The sequence below is a fragment of the Scaptodrosophila lebanonensis genome, unplaced genomic scaffold (genome assembly GCF_003285725.1).
Source record: "Scaptodrosophila lebanonensis strain 11010-0011.00,11010-0021.00 unplaced genomic scaffold, SlebRS2 tig00000131-arrow-arrow-pilon, whole genome shotgun sequence".
Classification (NCBI taxonomy): Eukaryota; Metazoa; Arthropoda; class Insecta; order Diptera; family Drosophilidae; genus Scaptodrosophila; species Scaptodrosophila lebanonensis.
This window is the reverse complement of record NW_022060584.1, coordinates 1,276,849-1,304,036: the sequence shown is the minus strand read 5'-3', so window position 1 is coordinate 1,304,036 and position 27,188 is coordinate 1,276,849. Positions and strand designations below refer to the sequence as shown.

At 38.2% G+C, this 27,188-nt stretch overlaps 1 protein-coding gene across 2 annotated transcripts in view; it reads left to right on the top strand.

Moving 5' to 3' along the window:
- LOC115628996 (cartilage oligomeric matrix protein) overlaps positions 1 to 26,978 on the top strand; it is a 42,388-nt gene extending 15,410 nt beyond the window's left edge. The window contains exons 3-14 of one of the 2 annotated variants that reach the window (XM_030525280.1): positions 2,936 to 3,002; positions 3,062 to 3,377; positions 3,431 to 3,560; positions 3,671 to 3,811; positions 7,010 to 7,201; positions 7,297 to 7,414; positions 21,326 to 21,447; positions 24,252 to 24,458; positions 24,514 to 24,629; positions 25,045 to 26,522; positions 26,584 to 26,717; positions 26,780 to 26,978. In XM_030525280.1, coding sequence (XP_030381140.1) covers positions 2,936 to 3,002; positions 3,062 to 3,377; positions 3,431 to 3,560; positions 3,671 to 3,811; positions 7,010 to 7,201; positions 7,297 to 7,414; positions 21,326 to 21,447; positions 24,252 to 24,458; positions 24,514 to 24,629; positions 25,045 to 26,522; positions 26,584 to 26,717; positions 26,780 to 26,850 — 3,092 coding nt within the window. In that variant the 3' untranslated portion in view covers positions 26,851 to 26,978. Of the gene's footprint in view, positions 1 to 2,935; positions 3,003 to 3,061; positions 3,378 to 3,430; positions 3,561 to 3,670; positions 3,812 to 7,009; positions 7,202 to 7,296; positions 7,415 to 21,325; positions 21,448 to 23,007; positions 23,724 to 24,251; positions 24,459 to 24,513; positions 24,630 to 25,044; positions 26,523 to 26,583; positions 26,718 to 26,779 lie in introns of those variants that run through there. The other variant, XM_030525281.1, reaches the window with a different exon arrangement.
- The last annotated feature ends 210 nt before the right edge of the window (positions 26,979 to 27,188 follow it).

The window sequence follows — 27,188 nt, the reverse complement described above, 5'->3', positions numbered from 1 at the left end:
GCTTTGGTTTAAACTATGTTGACATGACTCTGGATAGTCATGGTCGTCGGTCTGTTCGCCTGTTTGGCTGTATGAACATCCATAACTCTTGAAGTATAACAGCTACGCACACCAAACTTGCCTACATGGTTATGCCTACTTGTGTTATCTGTGCAGAGGTCAAGTTTATTATAAAACATAAATAACTTTATTCATTTATAGAGCAACCAAATAATGTTTAAGAACTACTTCTTAAACCATCTTTTATCTTTTATATTTTTCAAATAGACTTGGAAAATAAAATCCAGCAAAAAAAATTATGTCCCAGAAAACAATATTAATTAAATTAAATTTTTCTTCTTAAAATAGAAATATAATAGAAATTGTAATTTTTAAAAGCTATTGGTTGTGTAAATGAGTATTGTCTCAGTAAAATTTGGAAGCTAAAAAATCCTCAGAAGTTTCCTTAGTTTTTTCAAATGTTTTCGTTCCAACATTGACAATTAGAATGCCACAATTTTTTTGTCTGTTTATGTTTCTTTATTGTTGTCGCCCCAACTACAGGAATAGCTCTACAATTACGAGTAACAAATGAAGAACTTCGAACTTAAACACTGACAGAAGTACAAACTTTTTGTTTTCAGTACGCTATTTTGAATATAAAATAATCTGGAACAGTTTTCGGCTTGATGGCGTCTCTAACATACGAGAGTATGTATATCCATTCCAAATACATAATAAGCGTTCAATTATATTATAACCCCAACCAAAGAAATGGTTTTAAAAATTAGAGTCAAATGCTGTTTGTCTTGAGATTTGTGGTCTTATTTTGCGTTGTTCATCTTCATAAAATATGTAGTTAAACGAATAAGAAGTCTAGGGAAATAGTTTCTGAAATATTAAATCAAACTTTAGATGGTCAGAAGAATAGTTGAAGCTAGTTGAAGTTCATGCCACTTTAATCCGAAAAAAATCTCTCTCTCGCTCTCAATTCGATCCTAATGCTTGCTACACCGTGGACACAAAACACAAAGGAGCTCATTGAACTTGCCATATAGTATCCACTGGAGAGGAAAGTATTAAAACTTTTGGAGCCACTCAATACGATCCAGTTTCTTGATTGCGGCGACTAAGCACATGATTCCAATTTTCACATTATTCCAATTTTCCAGAGGGTGCAGAAGCTTAATGATGTCAATAGACTGTACCAACCAGTAAAGCAGAATTGTTGAGGCACAACAGCGTTAGTTGTTATATTTATTAGTTTGCGCGAAAAATTGATTTTGGCCCCACTGTACGCCCCTTGCAGTTGTCATATATTGCCAATGTTGACCTTAGGCCATAGATGGCGTCAGTGTGCTGATCACGTTTGCCAAGCTGGCCAAGTTGCAAAGTAGTGGCCAGGCTGCAATGTTGCTGCCACACGGTGTGTGTGTCGTGAAGGTCGGGCAGTTCGCCCCAAGCTCGGCACTTCGCATGCGCGCCTGTCAACATTTTCAGCTTCAATGACAAATAACAGCACAAATGCGTGAAATTCAACATATAGTCGTTGCCGTAGTCGTCGCCCGTCCATAGGTTTGATAAATTATTCTATCCAGTTGACAGCCACTCGCTGACTTATTTGGTTTGCAGCGATTGTGCAAATAGAAACATTGTAGATATTTAGGTTAACATGTTGCGGGATTAGGTTGCACGCCGGCTGACCAAAATAAACAGATACAGAGACCACGACATGGGCACTTGCTAGGTTTCGTAATCTCGACCAATAGGCGCTAAATTTGACCACCAAATGTTCAAATTGTGAACAAATAGAGCAAGTGTCGAGCTGAGGATCAGTAAACATGGCATGGTGTTGTTTGGACTTAGGCTCTGTCCATTTGTTTTGTGGGTTTGATAATCAATATGAGCATGTAATGGAGGGATCCGGAGACTGATCGATTGCAAAGAACGGAAGTGGTTGGTGGTGTCTTAACAGAAGCAAAGGTCTGAGGGCGAGCAAAGAATTTGAAAACAATTGGACCGCTAGGAGTAACTCCAATAAAATATAGAAAAAGAAAGTAATTAGAACTGCTTGGAAATTGTTAAATATGTTCAATTTGAAAACTAGACTTTTTTAAAGTAATTATTTTTTAAATTTTACGATTGTAATATGGATAGCACAATATAAGTTTAACAGACTACCTGTAAATCAACTACGTAGTTATCTGCTTTTAAAAAGCAAACAAACATATTCTTTCTATGATATAGTAGCCTAGTTTTATTCAAAATTATTTGGTCTGGTCCAATACACTATATATCTGGAACTGGTCCAATATCTTGTTATTTATGCAGATTGTTTACTTTAAACAGCTATGACAGGTATATGATATAATTTTTCCCTTTGATTTTGACTTTGTAACATTCATTAAATATGACAGCAATTTTCGCATTATTTATTTAATTTGAATTCAATACCATACATTTTTGTTCTAGAAAGTCTGTCTTTAAAAGCAGTTTGTATGTTAAATGAGATACTATAAGAAAGTATATAATTCCATATAGCAGATATAAGTTGTTCGATCTGCCTGTTTTCGACATATTAAGTGCTAACAGGAATATGCAGTCTGTCTGAGCATATTCAGCTCCTGTCCCTTTAATCTAAGAGAGAGATTTCTTTTGTCACATTTGGACATTTATGTATTTACAGATATTATGCCGAAATAGTCTTTGCAAGTCTAAGAAATGAAACGAAAAGCTGCAGAAAAAAACCCAGCATATGCATCGAATAAAGTGAAACTAGCTGATGTTATTCAATAATAAGCTCATCCTTATCATTTACTTAATCAATTAACTCTAAGAGAGTTATTTTCGAATTCCATAGCATTAAGCACTTCAATCCAAAGGAATTAGGATTGATTAGACATATTTACGATTACTTCAGCATTAATTCAAACTTTCGAACCCTCGTTTCTTTCAGTTGCCTCCTCGGAGCTGGAACAGTTCATTAGGAAAGGTGATGTGGTCATATCAACGCGTCACATCAGGTAAGTTTATCTTAAGATCGGTTTAATTCCCTTGGAAATCACTCCCCAAAACCCATCAGACCCCGCCGCAAGCTGCACATTTCGATCGAGGCGTTGTTCATGATCGACTTTCCCATGCTGAAGCACAAGATGTCCTTCTTCCTCGATCGCAAACAGCAGCGTGTGACGCTGGACATCAGTTCGAATGGTGCCACAGAGTCACGCAACTTTGAGATACCGAACATAAATGAGACAAGCACCATACGCTCGTTGGCATTGCATTTTGCGAAAAATCGCATTACTCTCTATGTGGACTGCAAGGCGAGCACCTTCCACGACCTCGATATGAATCTGTCCAAGTTGTACACCCAGATGGATGATCCAGTGATTAAGCTGGTAAGTTGTGGATCCCCCAATTGTGACTGGCGCTGTAAGGTCTTTGTTAACAGTTCCGCGAGCGCAAATATCCCCTGCACTTCGATGCGGACATGGAGCACTCGCTGCAACGGGCCAACTGCCAGAAGGGTTTGCATAGACGTGGCAATCGACGCATGTTGCGCAACAAGATTACGGAGCGAGGTGAGTTATTGGCCGGCTGACTGCCCACCTTCGGTCTAACCAGACCTGACGTCTGCCCAGTGGGCTGTGCAACAATCACCTCGTCTCGTCTCGTCTTCTGTCCATTGCAGAGAAGAACAAGAAACGCGATGTACGCAACTGGTACAATGAGCCAGCGTTGGCGCGCCCTGGTGAGGATCATCGCCAACAGCAGGAGGCACCAACGGATATCGAACGCGGTGATATACCAATCATGCATGGCGATTGTGAAGGTAAGTCGCCTACCCTGTCTGTCTATGGTTGTCACTCGCCTCGACAGACGTGTAATTGCCGGCAGTAGTCGTAAAGCAGTCGTCGGCAGTCCGTTGACTGTCGCCAGGGCGTGGCCCTTTCTTTTCTGACGACTTTTCTGTAGGTTTTCTGCATCTCTCTACGAGCCTTGTTGTGGTGCCACTCTGGCTGGTAGTCTTTCTGGGGCGGTTCCGCTGAGGCTGACAAAGTTGTTTGTTTTCGCCCGTTGGCGTTTATGTCAGTTGACGTGCATAATTCAATTAAACAAATGCGGTGGGATTGATAGACATTGAACTTGGAATAGTGAGAAGGATAACTTATATAGCTGAATGTTGAAAGAGTTGGTCTCAATTATGAATGCCCTTAATTTTAGAAGAGCTTTAAATATTTGCAGCATGAAATCTTAACCCAAGCTCTAATGTTCTAAGCACTAGTGAGTACTGTAGTATCTCGAACTTTTCCGTCAACTTTTAATATTAATTATGAACATTAGAAGAGCTTTAATATATCGAAGCCTGGTACCCATCATCACCCATTACGTTTAGCCAAGCGCTACATTCCTAAATTGCTACTTTTGGTGACCCCTTACTAAATTAGGAACGAGCTTAGCTGATAAGACGATTTAATTTCTTACTTGATGCCTAAATTGCTACTTTTGGTGACCCCCTACTAAATTAGGAACTAGCTTAGCTGATAAGACTATTTAATTTCTTACTTGATTCGACTGGAGGATATTAATTTAGCCGCGCTATTATCCTAACAGGAAATACTCCGCCTACATGCCGTATGTAATCGTATTAAGTAGAACTAAGACCTTCAAATCGTATAAGTTCGCATCTATGCTTCAAGTTCATGCCGCCTCCATACTGGCAATACCATTAGTCGCGATAAAGCTTTATAAATCGTCAACCAATCATTTATTAATACCAACTCACTTCAAGCAATGTGATCGGCCAATAAGTTGCCGCTAAGTGCCGCATTATGCCCGAGTAGCGCCCACAGTAAGACAACGCTAATGAACGCCGAGATATGGCTAAGCCCGTGAATACTATTACTGCACTCGTTTCGTTCGATTCGAGCGTTTCAGCATAATTATTATTTATCTAGCTCGATGCCAAAGCCAAACGCTGATGACGTGTACCAAATTGGTAGCCACATGGAGCAATGGAGCATGGTGCAGGGAGCATGGAACTTGGCGCACTGGCACTGTCGGTACCCACACATAGACTCCGAGTCAAGCAGGCGGCATATAAATCGCGAAAGCAAACGTAATGAATGAATTACGTGGCTGCGACAACAACAAGATAGAAGCGAAGGTTGCCACAGCAGACCACTGTGGAATATTGTAATATGTCTGAGTGGTAAAAATTGTATTCTAAGAAGGATAAGCAAGGAGATGATCTTTCGAAGGCAATATCAAAATATAATGTTAAAATTGGAAGGATTGTAAAACACACGTATATGCTGATACTCCTCAGCATTTTGGTTAAAAAATAATGCAAATTATGAAATAGTTATAAACAAAGAAGATCGGATGTGATGTTCAAACTATTTTATTTCAATAGCAAAGATCTATTTTCGGATAAAAACTTTTCCGCTTGACCAAAAATTGGTAATTTAAATCGTTTTTGATAAAAAAGAGTACTAGTACGTGAAAAGTTCTCCTTTTCAAAAAATAATACAACTTGCTTATAATGTGTATATTTCTAGCACACCCACCCATAGGTTTGATGAATGCTTTTTTAGAAACGGTCACTTAAAATTATTTAAGATTGTTTCCAATCATTTTTACACCAAGCACCGTTTTAAGATTGTTTTCTGTATCGAGATGACTGTAAAGTTATAATAAATGCACTCTGCATGTTTGGGATTTCAACGAAAATGAGATTGAGTTGTTGAGAGTGTTTCTTCGAATGATCGAGAAATTATTTAGGTAGCTCTCGAAAAGCTCACAAAAGTTAGTTGTTGCTGCTTGTATTGGGTGAGGTTAATAATGAACCTTAGAAGAAATAAATGAATGATAAATTAAATTAAAGAAGTAAATTAATGATTTTCTACAAAAGGTATATTTGTTACAAAACACATTTCTATATGGTCTTGATATTAGAGAGATTTTATAGCTTATTTCTTTAAATAATTTTATTGCTTTAAATAAGTTTACTGATTGTTTCACTTTTCCTTTTAAAAAGGGTATTTTGTTTTAAATAATTATGCCTAAAAATGGTGTTTTCTTTGTAGAATTTGAATTTTTCTTTCTTTAAATACTTTTGCTGCTAATTATGGCGAAATGAAATCATTTTATTGATTCAATTTGAGACGTTCTTTTGTTTCTGAGTGTGGACAATTCATTGCTTAATTTAATTTATTAATTCTATCTGAATGCGGTTGATTGTGAAATCTAGAGCCCACTCGATTCTTTGGAAGAAAAGAGAGTAAAAAGTTGACTGCATTTACAAAATAGAGCGATAAGTAGACAAATGGGTCCACTGTGCAGTGCCAAATCGAGTAAAACGGATGCGTTTGGGCGTTGAGTTGAAGTTAAATGCGCGGCACGGCTTTTCCAATGTTGACAAAACTCACTCAGGCAGCGACAGATAGATAGATAGACTGGGAGATTGAGGGACTGGGAGACGACTGTGAGGAGGAATAAGAGGAGGAGTAGGCATAGACAGAGTCACAAAGGTGCAGATGACAGAAAGACAGTTGGACTAGTTTAGTTGTTGGCATGTGTCTTACATGGCGTACAACACATATGGTTGGCTGGTGGTTGGTGGTTGGTGGGATCGGGTGCTGGTTCCTCTGGTGCTCGACTACGAGCTGAACAATGTTGTCGCATTGCATTAAGCTGCGCTAAAACGCTGCGCATTAGCAGCTGGATATTGGAGGCAGCAGTCTAGCGGATTGGACCGGACCGACAAAGCGGATTAGGTTGCAATCAGCATCAGGCAAAGTCGGCTTTGGCACACACACACACACATACACGCACGCACACACATCAGTGAGTCTTTTGAAATGAGTGCGATTTTTGCATTGGTTAGGCCTTAATCTTGTCAGCCGCTTGAACGCTTCCCACACACCAATGATATATTGTTGCTTTTTCCTTTATTTTTTATGTTTTATTTTTATTTAACCTCTTTTCGCCTCATTTCTGCTTTCATACTCATTGTTCGTACGTTCAGACGCCCTCGCGAAATCTTTGAGCGATTTAATGGCTTTGGTTAAGCTGCTCCGTGAAGACATCGCCCACCAGCGCCAGGAGATCTCTTACCTGCGTATGCTGCTGGAGAACTGTGCGGGCTGCAAGGAGCCAACTGGGGACAATAATATACGCCTCGAGTCCAATTGTCGCACCGCGAATCCTTGTTATCCTGGTAAGTTGTTGTCATCTGTATGGTTGAGTCATCGAACTCACACCCTTTTTCCAAAACAACGCTCTCCAATGTTGTGCGCTCTTTGCTGCCCACAGGCGTTGACTGCCACGATACTGCCTCGGGACCAAGGTGCGGCCGTTGTCCTGCTAATTTCATTGGCGATGGCAAAATCTGCAAACCGGGCGTCACCTGCGCAGACAGGCCATGTTTTCTGTAAGTATCACTTATGCTACACTTTAAGAAAATTGTTAACTCCATATACATTGCGCTATAGGCAACATTTAAAATAGTGTAATCGATCCTTTTAAGTCGAATTTGGTTCTTCAGTTCTGGTTGCATCGCTTTTAAAATTTGCATGGCATGAATCGAAAAATATCCATTCAGTTTGGATTAACTAAATAATGAATACTATGTAGATACTCTGTACGAAAGCGCAGAGGGTGACCGCATTATTCCTCCAATTGGTATGAGGATCTCAGAGGCAGCTGTCATTAAATTTGTGTGCCTTGAATATTTTGTTAAAATATAAATTGTTAGAAGTATTATCCCTTCGGTACTTTCGATGAGAATAGCAGAGGAAGGCCACCAAATATTTGCATGCCATTTATCGAAGCTTAATTTATATAAATTTAATCCCGAAATTGCCATCGCTTAGGTACTGCAAATGAGAATCGCGGAGGAGGGCGGCCAAAATAATTGACATGAAACAGAAAATACCCATTAAGCTATAAAGACAAAAAATTCTTAAAAATATATTAATTACGCCTGTCTATTATTTATTTTATATTTTTAAATTTATTTCGTTCATTTAATTGATTTCAATTATGTATTTTTATTACATAAAAAAATACAATATTATTTATATTATCATTTCATTCTTTCTTTATTTGTTCATATATTAAATTGAAGCCAAAATTATTATTTTTTAAAAAACCCGATAAACTTGGCACAGTCCATTTTTGCTTATCAAAAATTGTGACATATTGCTTGAAACGTTAAAAAGGCAGCAGTTTGTTAAAACTGTTGACCAAACTATAATCTGTAAGCCTCTGGGATTATTTACATTGCTATTTACTATTAAATTGTGTTTTATTTATTATTAAAACAAATGATTCTGTTTTAGAACAAATATATATAAATGTATCCCCTCTTTTGGCAAGTGTATGTGTATGCCTGTGAGATGAAAATTAACGTAAGTTTTTATTGTAGTATTTGTTGTTGTTCCTGTCCATTGCTTAATGGCGTTAAGGGCGTGGTGACCAGCGCCATTGCATCCATGTTAATTGTATTTGTCATGCTGTTGTCGACTTCTTGAAAGGCACCGACCACGACATCCACACACGCAAAATGTCGTTCAGGCTTAAGCTCAGGCTCAGGCTCAGGCTCAGAGGCTCTTTCTCTGACTCTGCAATTATTTGCATATGGTCTTAATGGCAATTTGATGTTGTTTATAGGCTGTACAGTCATAAGTTGGTCTGATAGCTTGGGAAAGCGCAATTTGGTCGACACTAGTATGCATGTACATATGATTGATAAGCTTTGAGGACGAGAGCAAGTCTCTAGCCATTGCTACAGGTTGGCATTTCCGCAAGTGCGGAAATTGTGAATTTTGTTGTTCACATACTGTACTTTAAATATGTAGCATTCGGAATTGCGGAAAATTCAACATGTTTTTAAAAACGAAAAAAGTTGGAGAGATGTTTTAAATTTTATAATAACGATTTGGTAAACTCTGCTTTGTTTACATTTAATATCCAAGGTGTTTGGCTTTCAGTGATTGGTTTCGGAATTGTATTTTTAAGCTGTAATTTTTAGCATTATCATCGTTTTCAAAAATGTACGAATAATATTGAGGATTTCCGTAGATATGTGGAATTTCTTATTGTTGATTAGTAAAAGCCCACTTTTCGGGTTTCATTTTTTGAGTTCATTGTCCACCACAAGAACAGCAACTTTTAAAAATATTTGTGATTACAGCTTTTTTTTTCAAATTTGATTAAAACTTAAAACATTACCTCGTTCAACCTGAATGAAAATAAGACTAAACTCTTAGTTTAAGCTGTATTCGTATTTTTCTATAAGTCTAATTTAATTTGCTGTTAATAATAACAGTATAATTAAAGTTTTACATTTATAAAAAAAAACCCGAATGAATAGGCTTGCAAATATAGATCCTATTCAACTCGTGGTACCAAAAAAAAAAAGAGCGCGATGAGCCCTCCCTTTTCAGCTTTGACTGAATAGAGTAGATTGATCGCCTTTTACGAAAGTATTGTGGGAGAATTAAAATTCCAATACCCGCTAACCCCACAAGAGTGAAAAAAATATAGAACGTTCGATACTATCGTTGCTACCATCTATAGTATGACAGCTCCTTTCATTCTGCCTGTGTGGGATTGTAATCTAGCAATGATCAGATGGCGATGGAGAATAGATTCCATGTACTACATTGACTTTACAATTATAAGTATAATATTGAAAGTTCTCTCGTCTTTAGTATTGTGTACAATCTAAAGGTAGTTACATTTTATAAGAATGTTAATTCTATCTAACACCTTTAGATATTATAAAGAGCGTGTTAGGCCTAGCTCAAGCCCTTTATCACAAGCAAGAACACAACATGAAAGAGCAACTACCGCTTCGGTTATGAGCCAGGGACCCCCATAAAGTGTCAAGGGAATAAATGTAAACAACTAACCTATCCCAAGCAACAATCGATAGGCATAACAAAGGATCAACAGGTGTGCGCGTCATTAGTGCACATTTTATGGCTTTTTAATAGAATGAGTTCGGGACCATTTCAAAACCACTCTCTGCTCACTCCAAATCACCATTCAAACAAAGCGCTTGTGAGTTGAGATCTCTTGTAAGTCCAGACGCCGCGCCATGTCTTTCACATTCTTAAGCGACATTTCGTGGGTTCTAAATTAAACTGATTGTCAAACAAGAACCATATAGTATACTACATATAGTATATAGTGGGGGTTACCACACGCATTGGCCACATTTCATCGATAATGAAAGATGACAGTAACGACGAGGCAGTGCTCGACCCTTGCCGCTGACAACAACATTTAAAACAATTTTATGCAAATTAAAAAAATACTACATTCAACTGGCTGGATGGCGCACCTTGGCCTGATGATGGCCCATCAGCCAACACCTACAACTACACACACTTATAATGTTTGGGGCATGGCTCGGACCATTTACATTTACATTGTCTGTCGCGTTGTCTGTCTTTCAAATAATTTAAACAAATTTATGGGCAGTTGGCCACTAGCGAGGCGCTTGCCGGCTCACTTGTCGAGTGGTCTCACATTTCATTTCGTTTTGTCGACTCGAACTCTAACTCCATCTCCATTTCCAACTCCAACTCGAACTCCCGCTCCGAAATCACTTTTGAGTGTTTTGACACAATGAAGTCAGTCAGTGTTCCGAAGAGTTTTGTGCGGGTTCCTCCACAAATTTGTCTAATTTATGCGGCAGCCTCAAGTGCCATTTGTGGTTCATGGTCCCTGGCCCATGGACCTTACATCTTAGCGGTTTTTTTTTTCCTCCTACCTCCGCATTGTTGTATTATTGCAAAGGTTTTGTTTGATGATTTTGTTGCATTTTGTTCAATATTCCTGCGACCGTTACACCGACTGCCTGCGTCTTGTTGTAGTTTTGTTGAACATATTTATGGCATTGTTTGTGGTGTGGGATTTATGTATTTATTAGGCTATGGCTTTGCTGTGGGTCTACGACCCTCTGGATCTTTGCAGTGCCCGCCTCATATGCATAATTAGTTGATAGAGTTTGACATCAATTGGTCCGGGGGACCCAAACGGTGATATCAAGAACTTTGTTTGTTTGGTTCCGCCCGTGGCGTTCTCTTCCGGTCTGGCACAGCTAAATAATGGCCGAACAACACTTGATATCGTTTGCAGAGGTGGCTGTGTGGTTTTTACGACCGAACCACACACTCATGTGTCAATAAGCAATTTAAGCGCGTACAGAGAATGCTTTCTTTTATTAGAATTGATTGGAATCAAATATAAGGGCCAAACTTTATTTGTTCCCTATTCTTAAAAGCAGATCAGAGGTCGATTATGGATTCGAAATTATTAATAAAATTTTAAATTTGTAGCTAGTTACTATAACAATAGGTATAGTACGCTTCTAGCATTGCAATCGATTAACTCCAAACTATATTTTACAAAGAGTTCTATTAAAATACACGCTGTCTTTGAAGTAAGATTTAAAGTTCTCCAAGTCTATAACTCAACAAAATACACAAGTTAACTTACCATTCTTCAAAGAGAATTTCTATGAGCGACTTTTCTTTATATAAATGTTAAGAAAAAATATGTTTTAAAAATGTTCTCAAATAAGAAGATTTAATTCTAATTAAGCGGCATTTAACTTTTCAAAATTTAAATAAATTCTTTGAAGAATTTACTCTAATTTGCTTTAGAAAAGTGTGTTTTAGTCGGTTGTATTTTCTTTTGTTTATAAATAAAGCAAATTATGTTGTAGAAACAAACATTTAACTCAATTCATCAGTAGCTAAATAAATAAAATATTTCTAACATTTTCGCAGAGTAAGCAAAGGCAGAATTTTTTGAAACACAATTGGCGTTTTTCCATTTAATATAAGTATAAGTATGGCCTTTTAACCTTTGGGCAGAAGATTGTTCACTAATTGGACAATTAGACATACTCTAAGTATTCCATCATTATCTGAAAATGTATTCAATACTAATATTTTATTAATTGTTTGAATTTCTTATGAAGCCTAGACTAATTGTCAAATTTCCTCTTTCTTTTCGGTTAATAAGATAATTCTGTAAACGTTTTAGAAGAAATGCTCCATTTCTGCAAATGATTATTAAACACTTTTCAACGGCCTAAAGGATTGGTATTGATTTTTTAAGGCAAAAACAGCTTTGAAGCGTATAGTCGTTATTTAGGCCACAATTTTGAAGCCCATAGTCGCCATTTAGGCCACAACTACACCTAGTCTATCGGGCTATTTGAATTAGCCAACTCCAGACAATGCTTAACATAAACAGACAAGCATAATGCAATTGAAAAAGGCTTACACTTGGATATCATAGAACATATCAAGCAATTGTATTCTTTGTCCAATTTACAAGAGCTGTTAACAAGTTGTTAACTGTAAGCACTTTCCATTTCTCAAGCTAATAGATCATCTCACTCACTCCATTGTGCAACGCACAAACTAATCATCGTTTGGCCGCCGGCTGTCCACTCCACCCTTTTTATGGGTTTCACTGCCTTTCAACGAACATTTTCCCCAAAACTGATGTCCAATTTAAATATGAAGAAATAATCAGTAATGCAATCAAGCTACAGCCCAGAGATTATATTACACAGCAGCAGCGAGCTGAGGTTGAGTCTGAGAGACCGAGTCTAAAAATGCTAAAGTTACATGCGTACACATGTTGAACAATTTCCAAACAGAATTCCGTTCGATTATGGCAACTTTCCCACAGATTCTGGCCCAAAACAAAACGTTTACACCAAATGGTAAAAGCCACATAGAGTTTAGAGAAAATGCGACTACACAGCACCAACATCGACTTGGACTTCAGCTTCACATTCAGCTTCAGCTTCAGCTGTTGGACAACATCAAAGTTCGGTGGAACGCATATCTCAGCGCGAATCAAGTTCGCCTACGCATCGAAAAGCAACAGCCGCCGAAGCCGAAGCTGTTGGTGACGCTGCTGCTGCTGCTTCTGCCGCCGCCGCTGTCGCTGTCTCTGCCGCAGTCGTGGCGCAAAAGTGGACCCATTGATTCGTTGTTGTAGTTGCCACTCTACAGTGGTGCAAATTCAATTCTCAGCAGATAAATCACAGACTTCTGGGCATTGTTAGAGTGGAAGAATTTGAGAGAACAGCACTGGCGTCTGTCAAAGGTATTATAGTCGATGTTTCCACTAGAAGTGAAGGCTTAATAGGGCCTCTTTTTCGAAAGCGAATTGATTGATAGCTCTTAGATATTAATAAATATAAATCGTTTAATATTTATACTGTACAAAAATGCACGGTAAATCTCAGCTAAGATTCGAAATTAGATGGACGCATTTGAGAGAATGGCACTGGTGTCCAACAAAGTCATTATAAAGGGGTTTTTAACAAGAGAGTGAGAGTGCTTGGTTTTTTTCTGCAATAATTTCACAATTGTAAACAATTTCATTAGGTTAGAATCAATAATTTTTAATAATTAAAATACTCTTATATATTCTAAAAACGTATTATTTTTACATTCTATGTTTTTTTTACATATAATATTAATTCATTTTTGTTCAATGAGTGGATCAAAGAAGAATTTCGTTCATAATCAAGATGTATCTTCTTCATACCTATTATATTAACTTAAGAATTATAGAGAAATTGCACAATTTGTTAATTTAATTTAAAAAACAAACCCCACAAATCTTTGTAAAACATTTTTTATTATTGAAGTGTTTTAAATAAAATGAAGAAAAAGCAATCAATCTTAACAGTCAGGCAGAGCTCACCAACAAATGATCTTCACTAGAATATCAGAAAAAGGTGGAATATGGAAACAAATGCTACTCGGAAGTTATTTAAACAATTTTATTATTGGAATATTGGAATTTACCCAAGGGTTTCCTTCGTGCATCTATTGCGAATTTTCGTTTAATTGCGAATATTTATTAAAATAAAAAAACCCTTTTAATCAATTAAGATTCAAAGATTATACAGAACAGAAACACTTTTTAAATGAACCTTTTCTTTATAGTCATGGTTAAACATTTTTCATATATTATAAGCCATTGGATACAAATTTTTTCAAAGTAAAATAAGCTATAAATACTGTTGGTACGTGAAAGCTAAAACTGTTGTTGTACATGGTTTATTTTAAAAAAATTACTAAAAATAACACAAATTATCGGAAGCAAAAATTTGTAGTAGTTGAAAGAATTAAGCTTTTTATAGATACATTGAATGGCACGGTTAGGCTCTGTTCCTTAATAACTTTAGTGCAAAACTTCAAAATAAGATTTTTTAAAGACAAATAAGTGAAGTTACTTTTTTTTACTTTCACTCTTCTTTAAATATCCAACATTCAACATCTAAATTGAATTAGTTATTCATAAAGATCGTTGCATGTTAAAGCTAAAACTTATGGTTCTAGCTTCCTGGTTTTTAAGATGGAGGCGATCATAGCCTTGATTCCAATTTAAAATTGTTTCCATGGCTAGAATTATGTGTTTGTGGTTTTTGTGACGAATGCTTTCGGTTCATTTGCCACTGTGCGTCGTGGCAGCATTTGAGTGCTTGAATTCAAATTAATAGCTGACTGGCTGCGGCTGTTTGGTTGTCCGCTCGGTTCATTCGTTCGTTTGTTGGTTTGTTAGCTGCGCAGGCGCAGAAATGAAAACAAAAACAAGCCGAACAGCGCCACAGCAAGTCAGCAGCCTATCTGCCTACCTACCTACCTGCCTGCCAGCCCATCTACCTACCTCCATCTGGCTCCATCTACCCGGCAACCTCACAGATAAGTGGCCTGTGGCAAAATAAACGCCGCTTTATGGCAGTTAGCCGTAGTTCGTCCCAAGCGTGCGCGCACTCTCCTGCTCCATAGGATGCTCCAACGGCATCGGAGTATCGCAGGGAGGGCACAAACCCAAGTGTTTTTGTTGTTAGGAATAAGTGGCATGCATTTGCATGGCATGCGCTACCATTAGAAGCAATTTGGGTTGGGGTTAATGGGCTGGGACTGGCATTGTGCATTGTATTGAGGAAGCTGAACGGAAAAGCTTGGAATAAGTTATTAGGCATAGCTTACGGCTGAAGTGCCAAAACGTTTACTGTTTACAAACTTTGTAAAATAAATATAAATATTCTTTGCTATTCAGGAATTGAGATTTTGGCATAAATTGGAATAAATTGTTTTCCAATCTAAAAGAGAGATTCGAGAAATGCGTAAAAAAGAAATATAAACATTCAGAAAGTGAGATTTTCGCATAAAGGAGATCTTAAAGTGATGCTTTGTTGTTTGTAAGTTGTGGAAATTCTCTTACCAATCGAATTGAGATTCGAATAAGAATTAATGAGTATATTGGTTGGCATTCAGGAATTGAGATTTTGACACAAAATATCTACAAAAGAGTTGCTTTGTTAAGAAATTTCAGAGATTCGAAAAAAAGAAATACAAATATTCATTAGTATTCTGTGTTGAAAGATTCAAAAGGTGTGGTTTTTTGATGTTAGAACGTAGATTGACATTTTGACATAAAAGATAATTTAAACCGATGCCTTGTTGCTTAGAAGTCGTGAAAACTGTCATCACAAACTTGTTAAACAATACAGTTTTTTTTGGCAACAATACTGATTAATAGATCATCAAGAAAATAAAGTTGCTATACAATATAAATACAATATTTTATCTATAATTTTAAAATTCATTAGCTATTATGTGTAATTTAAAACGAACTATGGAGTAATTATTGATTCGGTATGGAAATAGAATTCTTTTTAAAATAATATTCAAATCTTTTTTCATAATATTCGTTCTATGATAATATTTATAATATTTGAGATCACATTAATAAGCTGAGCGATTTCAAATTTAAGCAGTCTATTTGCTCTCTGATTTTTACTATTTTAAAACCTTTTATTCCACATGCAATCCAATAACAATGCGGCTTATATCGTGGTGGTATGTGTGCATGGATATATAGTTGAATTATCTAATAAAGGCTTTTGACCTCTGGGTTCCCAAACATGTTACGTGGAGTAACAAATCCGAGAAAGAATTGCTCACAACACCTTTTCATGCCAAAGCCAACTTACATAGGTCTTATTCAATGACCCTAATGCGTATATGCCAGGGGCATTGCAGATTTGGAGCCACTCTAATTTGATTTAAATACGAATTGGCACTAATGCCGTACGATCGCAGTGCATTCTTCAAAATGGGGCTTAAAATAGATTTTTAAGTCGTAACCCTAAACGCAAAATTTTGCATTCAAAAAATTAATTTAAAAATCTGATACAAAAACTGCAAATTTTTGCAGTTGTCAATTAGTTTTTTAAATAAGTTCACATTTATCTCATTCTGTGTTGTTTCAGTCCATTTAAAAAATGAGAAGGCTAATGCTGCCGAAATCTTACCTTTATGATAGTCAATTCCAGTGAGTTTCAAAATGAAAAAGAATTCATTGTTATATTTCTAGCCAGCCTTGCCTTAAGTTTGTCCACATTCAGAACCTGTAAAAAATACATTTATTATAAAATTTGCAATTTTATTTCCTAGTTCTATAATAAAAACAAATATTTATTCTATTCTAAAATGAGTTAAGAGAGTCATTTGTTTTTAAAATACCTGCCTAAAATGATTTAGTATCGAAAGTTTAAAAGTAAGCCTCTTGGATACCAAAATAATTTTCCAGCTTCATAAAATTACAACAAATTGGTCAATGAGATCGTGATTCTTAATCTTTTTAAAAGTCTTTCAATTACAAAGCGGCGGACTTGAATTCTCTTACTAGAAGACTTTAATTTCTTAATTAATTCATTTGATATGTAGCATCATTCTTGTTCTAAGTATGTGCAAGGAGCCGCCTAAAAGCCTCAAGTATTCGCCTTAGATCAGTAGCTGAGTGCACTCGAGCTGTCTTGCCGGCACCCTTATTCCCCAACTAAGTGCTGAGGCACTCGTAGCTCATTGCGGCTTGCGACCACAGCCCAAACAAATGGCCTAAAAGCCTTCGCACGCTTCAAATGCATGTTCACACATTACTCAGGGCGGCCACAAATGTGGCCAGGCTTTGGGTGGTGCCTGGCAAAGTGTTTGAACTGGACTTGAGCCCAGGCTGTAGATGACGGGCGGACGGGGAAGAGGCAGCCTTTTTGCGGGTCCAGGCTGCAAATTGGAATTATGAATTATGAATGCGTGGTTAATAAAAAGAACGGCCGCAGCAACGACAAGACAACAGACAAGGAAAGACAAAATGCTGAGGAGAAGCCCAAAACACAAACACACACACACGCAATCATACAGAGAGGAATTCATAAAGCAAGTGGGTTCGTCATGCTAACTATGCTGGGGCAGAAATGCTAATGCGTTCCTCGTTGCGCTCGACTGCCTATTTTCCCAGCACTCAAACGAAGCCGAAGATGCAATCCGGCCAGTCAGCCAGTCAGCCAGCCAACCAGTCAGTGACCAAGACAATATGGTCGACTGAACTGAAACAAAGCAGAAAAGCGCAAAGTGGCGGCGGCAAAGTTGTGGCTAAGACTACACTCAACAAAAAAGCTTGCCCCGAAAACTGGCCCCAATTTAGACTCACTCTGTTTCCTAAAACGGTCACCCCTTTTTAAGTATTTTTTTTTGGTCACGATTTATTTTTAAACAAGTTTTATAAAAACTATAAACTAATTTTCGAATAATTTTCAATTAGTTTTCTAAAAATGTTAACTTTCCCTTTTTAAATTTTAAAACTCATTTCAAAAAACAGGAGAAAAGTTTTTAAATCAAACTTACTTATTTCTCCAGAAAATGTCGAATTAGACGAATCTTTCTAAAATTAGTCAGATTTTTAAAAATACTAGTGTAAGTTATTTTGCCAAAATTCGGAATAATTTATTTGTAATGCATCTTGACAATGGACCTCCACGGCCTAAGTGCAGGGATATTACCATTTACAATAACCACCTTCTTTAATGCCTAAAACATTTTTACAAAATATAAACTTTTTTTTTTGTAACAGGTGTTTTATATTTGCAATCTGTTCTAATGGCCAATCAGTAAATGAAAATGGAAGAACATTGGCAGTAGGATTTTGTATTATGTGTGACGTAGTGGGGAGATGGGTTGATAGGGGTGAGGAAGTTTAGTTTGTGCGATGGGGTGGTATCTTCTTAGACGGCGGATGGAGGTGCTGTTGTCAAGCAGGTTAATGGTGAGGGGATTGTTGTGCCTGTCCAGTCGCTCCATGTCCATTCTGCTCAGCCTGGTAATCTCCTCGTGAACCCATGGGACTCCGAGCTCGTTCTGAATCTCCACGGTTGGAGATGATTCTGAGCGCTTTGTTTTGAAACTTTTGTATGATATTACCCAGATCGGAATCCCATAGGTCCTCATATAAACTTATTAACTAAGCACTATAGCATAGTCTGTTTTTCGAAAAAAATAACCAGACAAGATTAGATAAGTTATTGTCCAACTGTCCACCACTAGCATACAACAGTTTATAAATTGGTGTGACAATCTAAAGATATTACATTTTCGATTTGTTACCATTCAGAAGCAAAGGGTTTTTTTCTTCTAGAAAAAATAATGTTTTTTTTTTCAGTGTATGACTGGACAGCTCCAGCATCTAGTTGGCCAAGTGTGTGGCAGAAAGCGAAAACCCCTACGCAATAATTTTGTTGTTAAGCCGCACATGCATGTGTGTTTGCGGGTTGCCTCGACGGCAACAACAACTACAACCACCACTAGTGGCTTTGGTCACTTAAGTACTTAACACTTTTTGCTAATTGCGCTGCGCATATTTCCAACATGCCCACATTTCTGGACTAAGCAGGCTTATACAAAACATCACAGCAGGCAGCATCAGCTTCAAACGCTTCCACACAGCATATTGACGAGAGCTGCTGTTGTTGTTGTTGTCTTTGTTGCCTTTGTTGCTGCTGGGCTGACAAGAAGGCTGACAGCGGCTCAAAAACAAAAAACTTGGCAACAACTTTACGCCACAATTATTAACACGCCTACTACCGAGTTTTCTTGTTCATTTTGTTGACTCTGCCGCTGAGCCTTCGGAGCATCGTATATATATATATATATATATATATATATATATATATATATCTGTATATATAGTAAGTAGTTGCGCTCTTGTTCTTCTTCGACTTTATGCTTTGTGTGTTTTGCCATAAAATATGGCAACAAATGGCTTCTGGGTCAGTTGAGCACAGTAGTTGATGCTTACGAAGCAAACTAAAGGATGGTCTTCAGTGGATGTTTTGGCAAAGACTTCCTAGAAATATCCATGAGTTACGCCCTTAGTGGCACGCATCGAACAGCCCGTGCTGGGCAAGTTTTTCTGCTTCCCACAATACTGACCTCAATACGAAATAATGACCATGTCATGATATGTAAATACATTGCAATGCCCAAAAGCGTATCCCACACCACAATCATAAAAACGGATGCTCTTGTTTGTTGACGAATACAACATACCCTAGAGTTTAATGTTTAATACAGAATAAATATGATGAATGTGATTAAAGTTCTTGACAATGCTGATATATGTGTAGAATATTTATAGAAACTGAAGCCGTTAATTTTATTAAGTTTCGTTTCAAAGTTCTATGAATCCATCATAATTACAATTACAATTGCGAAACCAATATACATGTGTATTATTTTTATATCCTGCATTACTAATTGTTTTGAATCCCAATCCCAAAAACCTAATGTAAGCTTTGTGTACATTTCTCAATACTGAGGAAGATTTCTAGTTGGTGGAGGATTTATTGTGAAAACGAACGGTAACATTATAGGTAGCCGCTGAGTTGTGCCTTAAAATTCGGTACTCGCTTACATAAATGGAGCTCTGTAAAGTATATGAAGTACATTTCCAAATATTTTAAGAGAACCAGAGAAATAAGAAGATAACTTTTGAATTTCCTATATAGTATTACGCGATTTCTGCTATCATATGTGCAACTCATAAATGAAATAAATTAATTGTCAAGTTTATTTAACCAGTTTTAAATAAAAACACTTTGCTAATACAATAAATGCAATTAGAAAATAACAAACTTATTTACCTTCACCCAAAACTTTAAAACCCATTAGTTCAGAAGCTAAGCAATCCATTTATACTAAGCTTAAATATAGTAGCAGCTTATGGCATTCACCACTTTGCTTCTAGAAGAGGAAGTGTCTTCCTATTTTAGTTAGAATATTAAGAAGTTTGAAAGATGAAAAGCGGTAGACCACTGTACAACTGAAAATTACTAAATGTTATTACTTCTTATTTATGTTCAAATAAGTGTGGAGAACAAACTAATCTTTTAGCCTATAACGACCTATTGTTTGACGCTGCACGTATATTAGACGAGTACTGATTATTTCGGTCATGACTGTAAATCAACAAACGAATGGAACCAGCCCATTCAGTCCAAAATTTGATGGGTTTAAAACAAATTGGATAATTTCCATTCACAAATCCCAAGCTTTAAACTACCTAAAGCAAACTGTGTTGAAGTAATTAACCGATTCGTGCTCATAAAAAAGTTATGCTATGATTCGTATATACTATTCGTAGTACAACTTTATTTATAGGAACTTTTATTAGTGCGTTACAAGTTTCTCAACTCAGTCAAAAAGCTCTTTGTAAGCGTATGGAGGAGGCAATATTTTCAGCATAAATAAAGACGAACATTGGAGAAATTTACATGCCACATGTAACTGCACTTTTTTTGGCCATGGGCCATGGGGCATAAAGCATGAAGCACAAAGCATGAAGCATGCAGTGCGGCAGCCCACATGCAAATCCAAATGGTTCGACAGCGGACATCGATCGCAGTGCAGCAACGCCTGTTTTATTTATTTTGGCTCTGGCTGGCTTTTAATAACATTTTCTTGTAATTGTAATTTGTTGGCATTGTCCGGCCATTGGCTGCATGGCTGCATGTCTGGCTGTCTGTGCCACACATGCCCCAAAACTAACCAAAAACGAAACCGAAAAATCCATAGCCCCACACACGTGTGTGTCGTCTGCCGCTTTGTCGGTGCTTTTGTGCACCTAAGCAGAGCCAAATGGGTAACCTTTTCTCTCTTTGTGCCAGCCTGACTGCCAGCCTGTGTGCCTGACTGCCTGCCTGCCTGCATTTTGTCTGCCCACCTAAACATCATTAATAAATTTGCCTTTGTGGTGCTGGTGCTGATGCTGTTGTTGCAACAACCTTTTGTTGCAGTTGTTGTTTGTGTTTGTTCCTGCCTGTCAGTATTAATAATAATAAACAATGCGAGTATGTGGCCACAAACAAAGACAAGACCAAAGACTCTATAGTTGTCTCACCCTCCTTCTTCTTCTTCATCTTCTTCTTATTTTTTTCATATTTTTCTTGCAGAGGCGTCCAGTGTCACGATACCGTAAACGGCGCACAGTGTGATTCCTGTCCAGTGGGCTATGAAGGTGACGGACGCACATGTTCCATACGTAATCCTTGTCTGGACACGCCATGCCCCTCAGGTAAGTCATTTAACTGCCACAAATGTGAGCTGCGCGGTTTGTTTGAATTTTTGATTAGTCTCAACTGAGGGTTTCCTTCTTTACCATTCGGTTCAACTTTGGGGAATTCGTTATTGAAAAATTACCGAAATTTATAATGAAAATGTCTAGAATGTATAGCTAATAACAAAAATTAACAGATGCATACAAATATTTGGATAATTTATTTAAAATGTTGGGAACCTGAGGCAGTCAGGCCATGAGTGTAATATCAGAGTATCAGAGGAATTGAAGAGTTATGGATTTTCGTCATCTCATTTATATTCAAAGCAATATAAAACTAGAACTGTTTTATATAAGTCAATTTTAAAATAAAACGATTATAAAATAAAACACAGTATTATTGGGAAAGGAAAAACATTTTTAAAATACAATTATTTTACGAATTAACAGCAATACAATATTTTTGACCCAATAGACTGCAACTCAGATAAACTAGTACTATACAAGTGTTTTACAATATAATTGGTTGATCCTGCGATTTTCATTAAAATTTTTGGAATAATGAAATGATGTTTCTCATTCCGTATATAACGGTATATGGACCGGATGTTTCGAAAGAGTTGAAAACATTTCTATATCAATATCAATTCGTCGATTGGACAGAGCACACATTAAATTATTAGTAGCATACTTTTGGGTTAAGCTTTTTGCTTTTTCTGTCCATGCCAGTTTTTTAAAGAAACTTGTTGTACCCTATACCTCAAGGCTTAAAGGGGATATTTGAAAGTGTTTACTTCAAATTAATAAATGGCAGACTCTATGTTGAAGATACGAGCACATGATCTGCGAAAAGAATCGATGTAGACCTGTCCGTCTCTTCGGCCGTCTGTTTGTGCCTCTGTAGACATCGAGAACTTTTGAACCAGCTGAGAACACAAAACTTGTTGAGAAAATTTGGAGAGATTTTGGAATCATGTTATTTTGAAACGTTTTAAAAATTAGAACGTTCATAATCAAGCTTATTATTTAGTATGTGTTTTCCATTGTGCCTATCCATAATCTGTTTTATCAAACTCTGTGAACTATATCTCTTAGGAGTGATTGGTACAGCTCAGCTTTAGCAGATCAACTTCAGCTTAAGCTAGTCTGTGAATCCATATGCTCTTTCAGTTTTAAAGTAGCGCACACTATTCACACGACTATTTGATTTATTAATGCGCAGTTCGAGCTGATACACAAACATCTGGAAACCCTTTATCAGAAACCCTCGAAAATTATAGTGCCGCCGCAATTTTCCAATGAAAGTGTGAAACAAGGCTGCTAATTAGGGTGAGGTTTCGGGGCTCGTTGGGGACTCGCAGCCCAGGTAGTATGGTAGGCGTTGCCAACAAGTTGCAAGTTGGCGTGTCGGAATGTCGTGCCTTATTTCAACATCCGGTCAAGCCATATTTGCTAATTGAATTCGGCAAAAGATCAAGGTAGAATAGGCGAAACCACACAGCTGACTCATGACAAACTACTCGTATTTATTATATTATTTGTATCAATGCTCACCTTTATTGTTGTTGTTATTATTAGGCAACCTTTTAGTGCCCATGCAAAATGTGCAGCACTATCAGAGGCAGTACACAGCGCGCAAATACTCGGTGATTACGAACTAGGAGCGACAGTTTTGAGCAGTGCAGAGACAGCGTTGTAATTTTAATTCTAATTTATAAATGCAAAATTTGAACAAGCAAAAGTAAAATGCTGTGGTCAGACGGGCACTTAATTTGCACACAAACCTATCGTACTTAAATTAAAAGCAATAAAAAGGCTAAACTAAAACTAGTTTCAAGCTACAAAAAACTACTTTGAAATTGAATTTTGTTTGCAAATAATTTGTGTGTCTGACAATGGTTTAAAAGCTACGATCAGACTTTCAAACCTTAAAAGTAAATTTCAATTAAAAACAATATAGTAAGAAGGCTAAACTGAAAGCTAGTTTCAAGCTATAAAAAACTACTTTGGATTTAAATTTTGTCTGCAAATAATTTGCATGTCTGACCGTGATTTAAAACCTATACATAAAATAGTCATAAGTTGTAAGCTCCAAGTTGAATTTCAAAGTATTATTTACTTACCAAGAAACAAAAATTCATAATCACTGTTTAAATTGTAGTTTAAAATAAGCATAACACTGATGATAATTATACAAGTACTAGCAATTCTAAGTATCAAGAAAATGCCAGAAAGTGGAGTTTATAAACGTGTACCGAAAAATTTGCCATCCCTCCTCTGTAATGCTTCAAGAAAAAACAAAAATAAAATATGCCGAAAATTTATTTAAAAACAAAACCAAAAAGCAGTTGTTTTATTTTTTTGGAAAACTGAATCGGAAACTTTTGTCAAATTTCTCGTCCACGACCGTTGGACGTTTGGATGCGCTGGTAAAACTACTTTTTGGTAAATGAAAATTTGTTCTTACATCTCTCTCCCACACTACACTGTACTTTGTATGTATGCCTATTCAGAAACCATTTTATCACCTGTCTAATTCGAAATTCATTGCGCCTCATGTCTATACACTGCCATTTTCTGGTCATGCGTCGGAGAACGAGGAAGTAGAAAACATACTAACCATAGAGCTTAAACGATCAATCAATTTACTTGCCATCACCCCATCGTACACGCTTCTTCGCACTCAGCCTCACTTTTATTGCCCATAACCCCACTTTTTGCATAGCTTAACATGCAACTTAAATCAATCGTAACTCCCAGTTAAGTTTAACTCTCATTCATGCCGTTGGCGCTTCATTTCTGCTATCTTTCATTTCATACAGGCGTCGAGTGCATTCAAATGGGCTTCCCGCCTTACTTCCAATGCATTTCATGTCCACGCGGCCTAAAAATTAATGGCAGCAGCTGCCACGATATCGACGAATGTGGACTCTACCAGCCCTGCGATGCTAGCGCTCTTTGCACCAATTTGAACCCCGGCTTCAGATGTGGACCCTGTCCACCGGGCTATGATGGCGTACATGCGCACGGTATGTTGGCAGATTGGCTTCCCCACTTAAAACCACTAACCCACTGCCTATCCAGGTTACTATGCGGAATACCTTGCACTGGGCTTCCAGAAGCAAACCTGTGTGGACTTGGATGAGTGCAAGACGGGCTTCTTCCGCTGTCCGGAACACTCTACATGCGTAAATACCATGGTAAGCATTGGACTTCATATGGGCACTTATTAATCGAAGATCGCGTCTCCAAACATGAATTGATTGGAAATTCAGCATTCCCGACAGACTAAACATCTAATGGTAGTCTAGAATTCGTAGCTGACTAGGTTCCGCTAGCTCTGCTTGACTAAATGGATCACTTTATAGCTTTGGACTTTATATGAACATTTATTAATTGAAGATCGGGGTCTCCAAAGAATAATTGGTTGGAAATTCAGCATTCCCGACAGACTAAAAATTATTATTGTATTTGGTGTATGGCTGGGATCGGCTCTTAATACCGTAACTAATGTTTTTGGATAAGTATGATGTTAAATTTTCAGCACAATAGAACTCCTTGTCTTCTATCACCTTCTTCGGTATTCAACAAATAAAAAACCTTCTTCCTTTATAGGGTTCGTATAGGTGTCAGTGTCACGATGGGTATGTGGCTAATGGCACCTTCAGCTGTCTAGCCTCCGCCGACATCTGTCCTGATGGCAGCATTTGTGCTCGCAATGCCGACTGCATTTTGGCAGATAACTTCAAATACCAGTGTCGCTGCAGCGTTGGCTGGTCGGGCAATGGCAAGATCTGTGGACGGGACAGGGACTTGGATGGTTGGCCGGATGAGTCACTCAATTGCTCGGACTTGCGTTGTCGTCGCGACAATTGTCCCGATTTGCCGAACTCTGGCCAGGAGGATGCTGATATGGATGGAGTGGGAGATGGCTGCGACGATGACGCCGATGGCGATTTGGTGCCGAACAACAAGGATAACTGCCCCTTTGCCTACAATAGTGAGCAGCTGGACGTGGACCACGATGGCGTGGGTGATGCGTGCGATAACTGCATATTCACGCCAAATAGCAAGCAGCTAGATGCGGATGGCGATGGCATGGGGAACGAATGTGACGAGGATATTGACAATGACGGTATCTCAAACGAGCAGGACAATTGTCCTTTGAGGCGCAATCCAAGCCAGGCGGATGCTGACAACGATGGTGCTGGTGATGTGTGCGATAACTGCCCGACTATACCGAATCCCACGCAGGAGGACCGCGATATGGACTTGGTCGGCGATGCCTGTGACAGCGATATAGACGGAGACGATGACGGCATACAGGACTCGGAGGACAATTGTCCCATGGTAAGCAACTCCGATCAGCTGGACACGGATGCTGATGGCAAGGGTGATGCTTGTGACGACGACATCGATGGAGACGGTGTGCCCAACTACAGGGACAATTGTCCGCTGGCTAGAAACACAGATCAGCAGGACCTAAATCGCAATGGCAAGGGCGATGCTTGTGAGCACGATGAGGATGAGGATGGTACACCAAATATAAACGACAACTGTCCCAACAACTCCATGATCTATCGCACTGACTTCCGTGCGATTCGCTCAGTCATATTGGACCCCGAGGGCGATGCACAGCTTGATCCCCATTGGGAGGTGCACGGAAATGGTTCGGAAATTGTGCAGACTTTGAATTCCGATCCTGGACTAGTAGTGGGCGGAGATTCCTTTGGCGGCGTGGATTTTGACGGCACCTTCTATGTGAACGATGACACAGATGATGACTATGTGGGCTTCATATTCGCCTACCAGAGCAATCGAAAGTTCTATGTGGTGCAGTGGAAGAAGGGCACACAAACCTATTGGCATTCAGCCCCCTTCCGCGCCTCCGCGGAGCCTGGTGTCCAAATCAAACTGATTGACAGCCACACCGGGCCAGGCTCTATGTTGCGAAACAGTTTGTGGCATGCAGGCGATACGCCGGGACAGGCGCGCCTCTTGTGGAAGGATCCACAGAATGTGGGCTGGAAGGAGAAGACCTCATATCGCTGGTCTTTGGTGCATCGCCCGGCTATTGGACTCATACGCCTGCGGTAAATTGCTGACTATGTGAAATAAATAGGCTTAGCTTACTAATTTGTATTTCTTTTCTAGCATGTTTGAAGGCGACCGCTTGGTACTGGACTCGAAGAATGTCTACGATGGCACTTTGAAGGGCGGTCGCTTGGGCGTGTTCTGTTTCTCACAGGAGATGATTATATGGTCGGATTTGATTTACAAATGCAACAGTGAGTAGTTGTCCGCTCGAGATTTCACAGATTCATTAAACGTCCCATCTCTTCCCCGACAGCCCGGGTGCCGCAGCAGATTTACAACAACCTGCCCGCACATCTCAAGTTGAAGGTAGAGCTGGAGAACTAAGACGTGCTAAGGTTTCTTGCAGTCAAGCAAAAGTATCTGCCATAATTTTAACCAAATCAACTAAGTACTTATTTATTAGAGCGCTTCTTTTGCGTCCCATTAAAAAACTGATGATAACTCCACAATTATGAAACATGATTACTTTTTTTGGGGGGCTAGTATTTGAATAAATGCCTCAGTTGGTGACACTACTTGCAATAAGAGTGTTACGCTGAGGCGAAAGGAAGAGTGGTGAATTAAAAAAACTTTTTACACAAATGATTATAAATCTCTTCGGCAAAAAGTATACGACGTACAAAATATAAAATATAAATGAAACAAATGCATATTTTAATTGT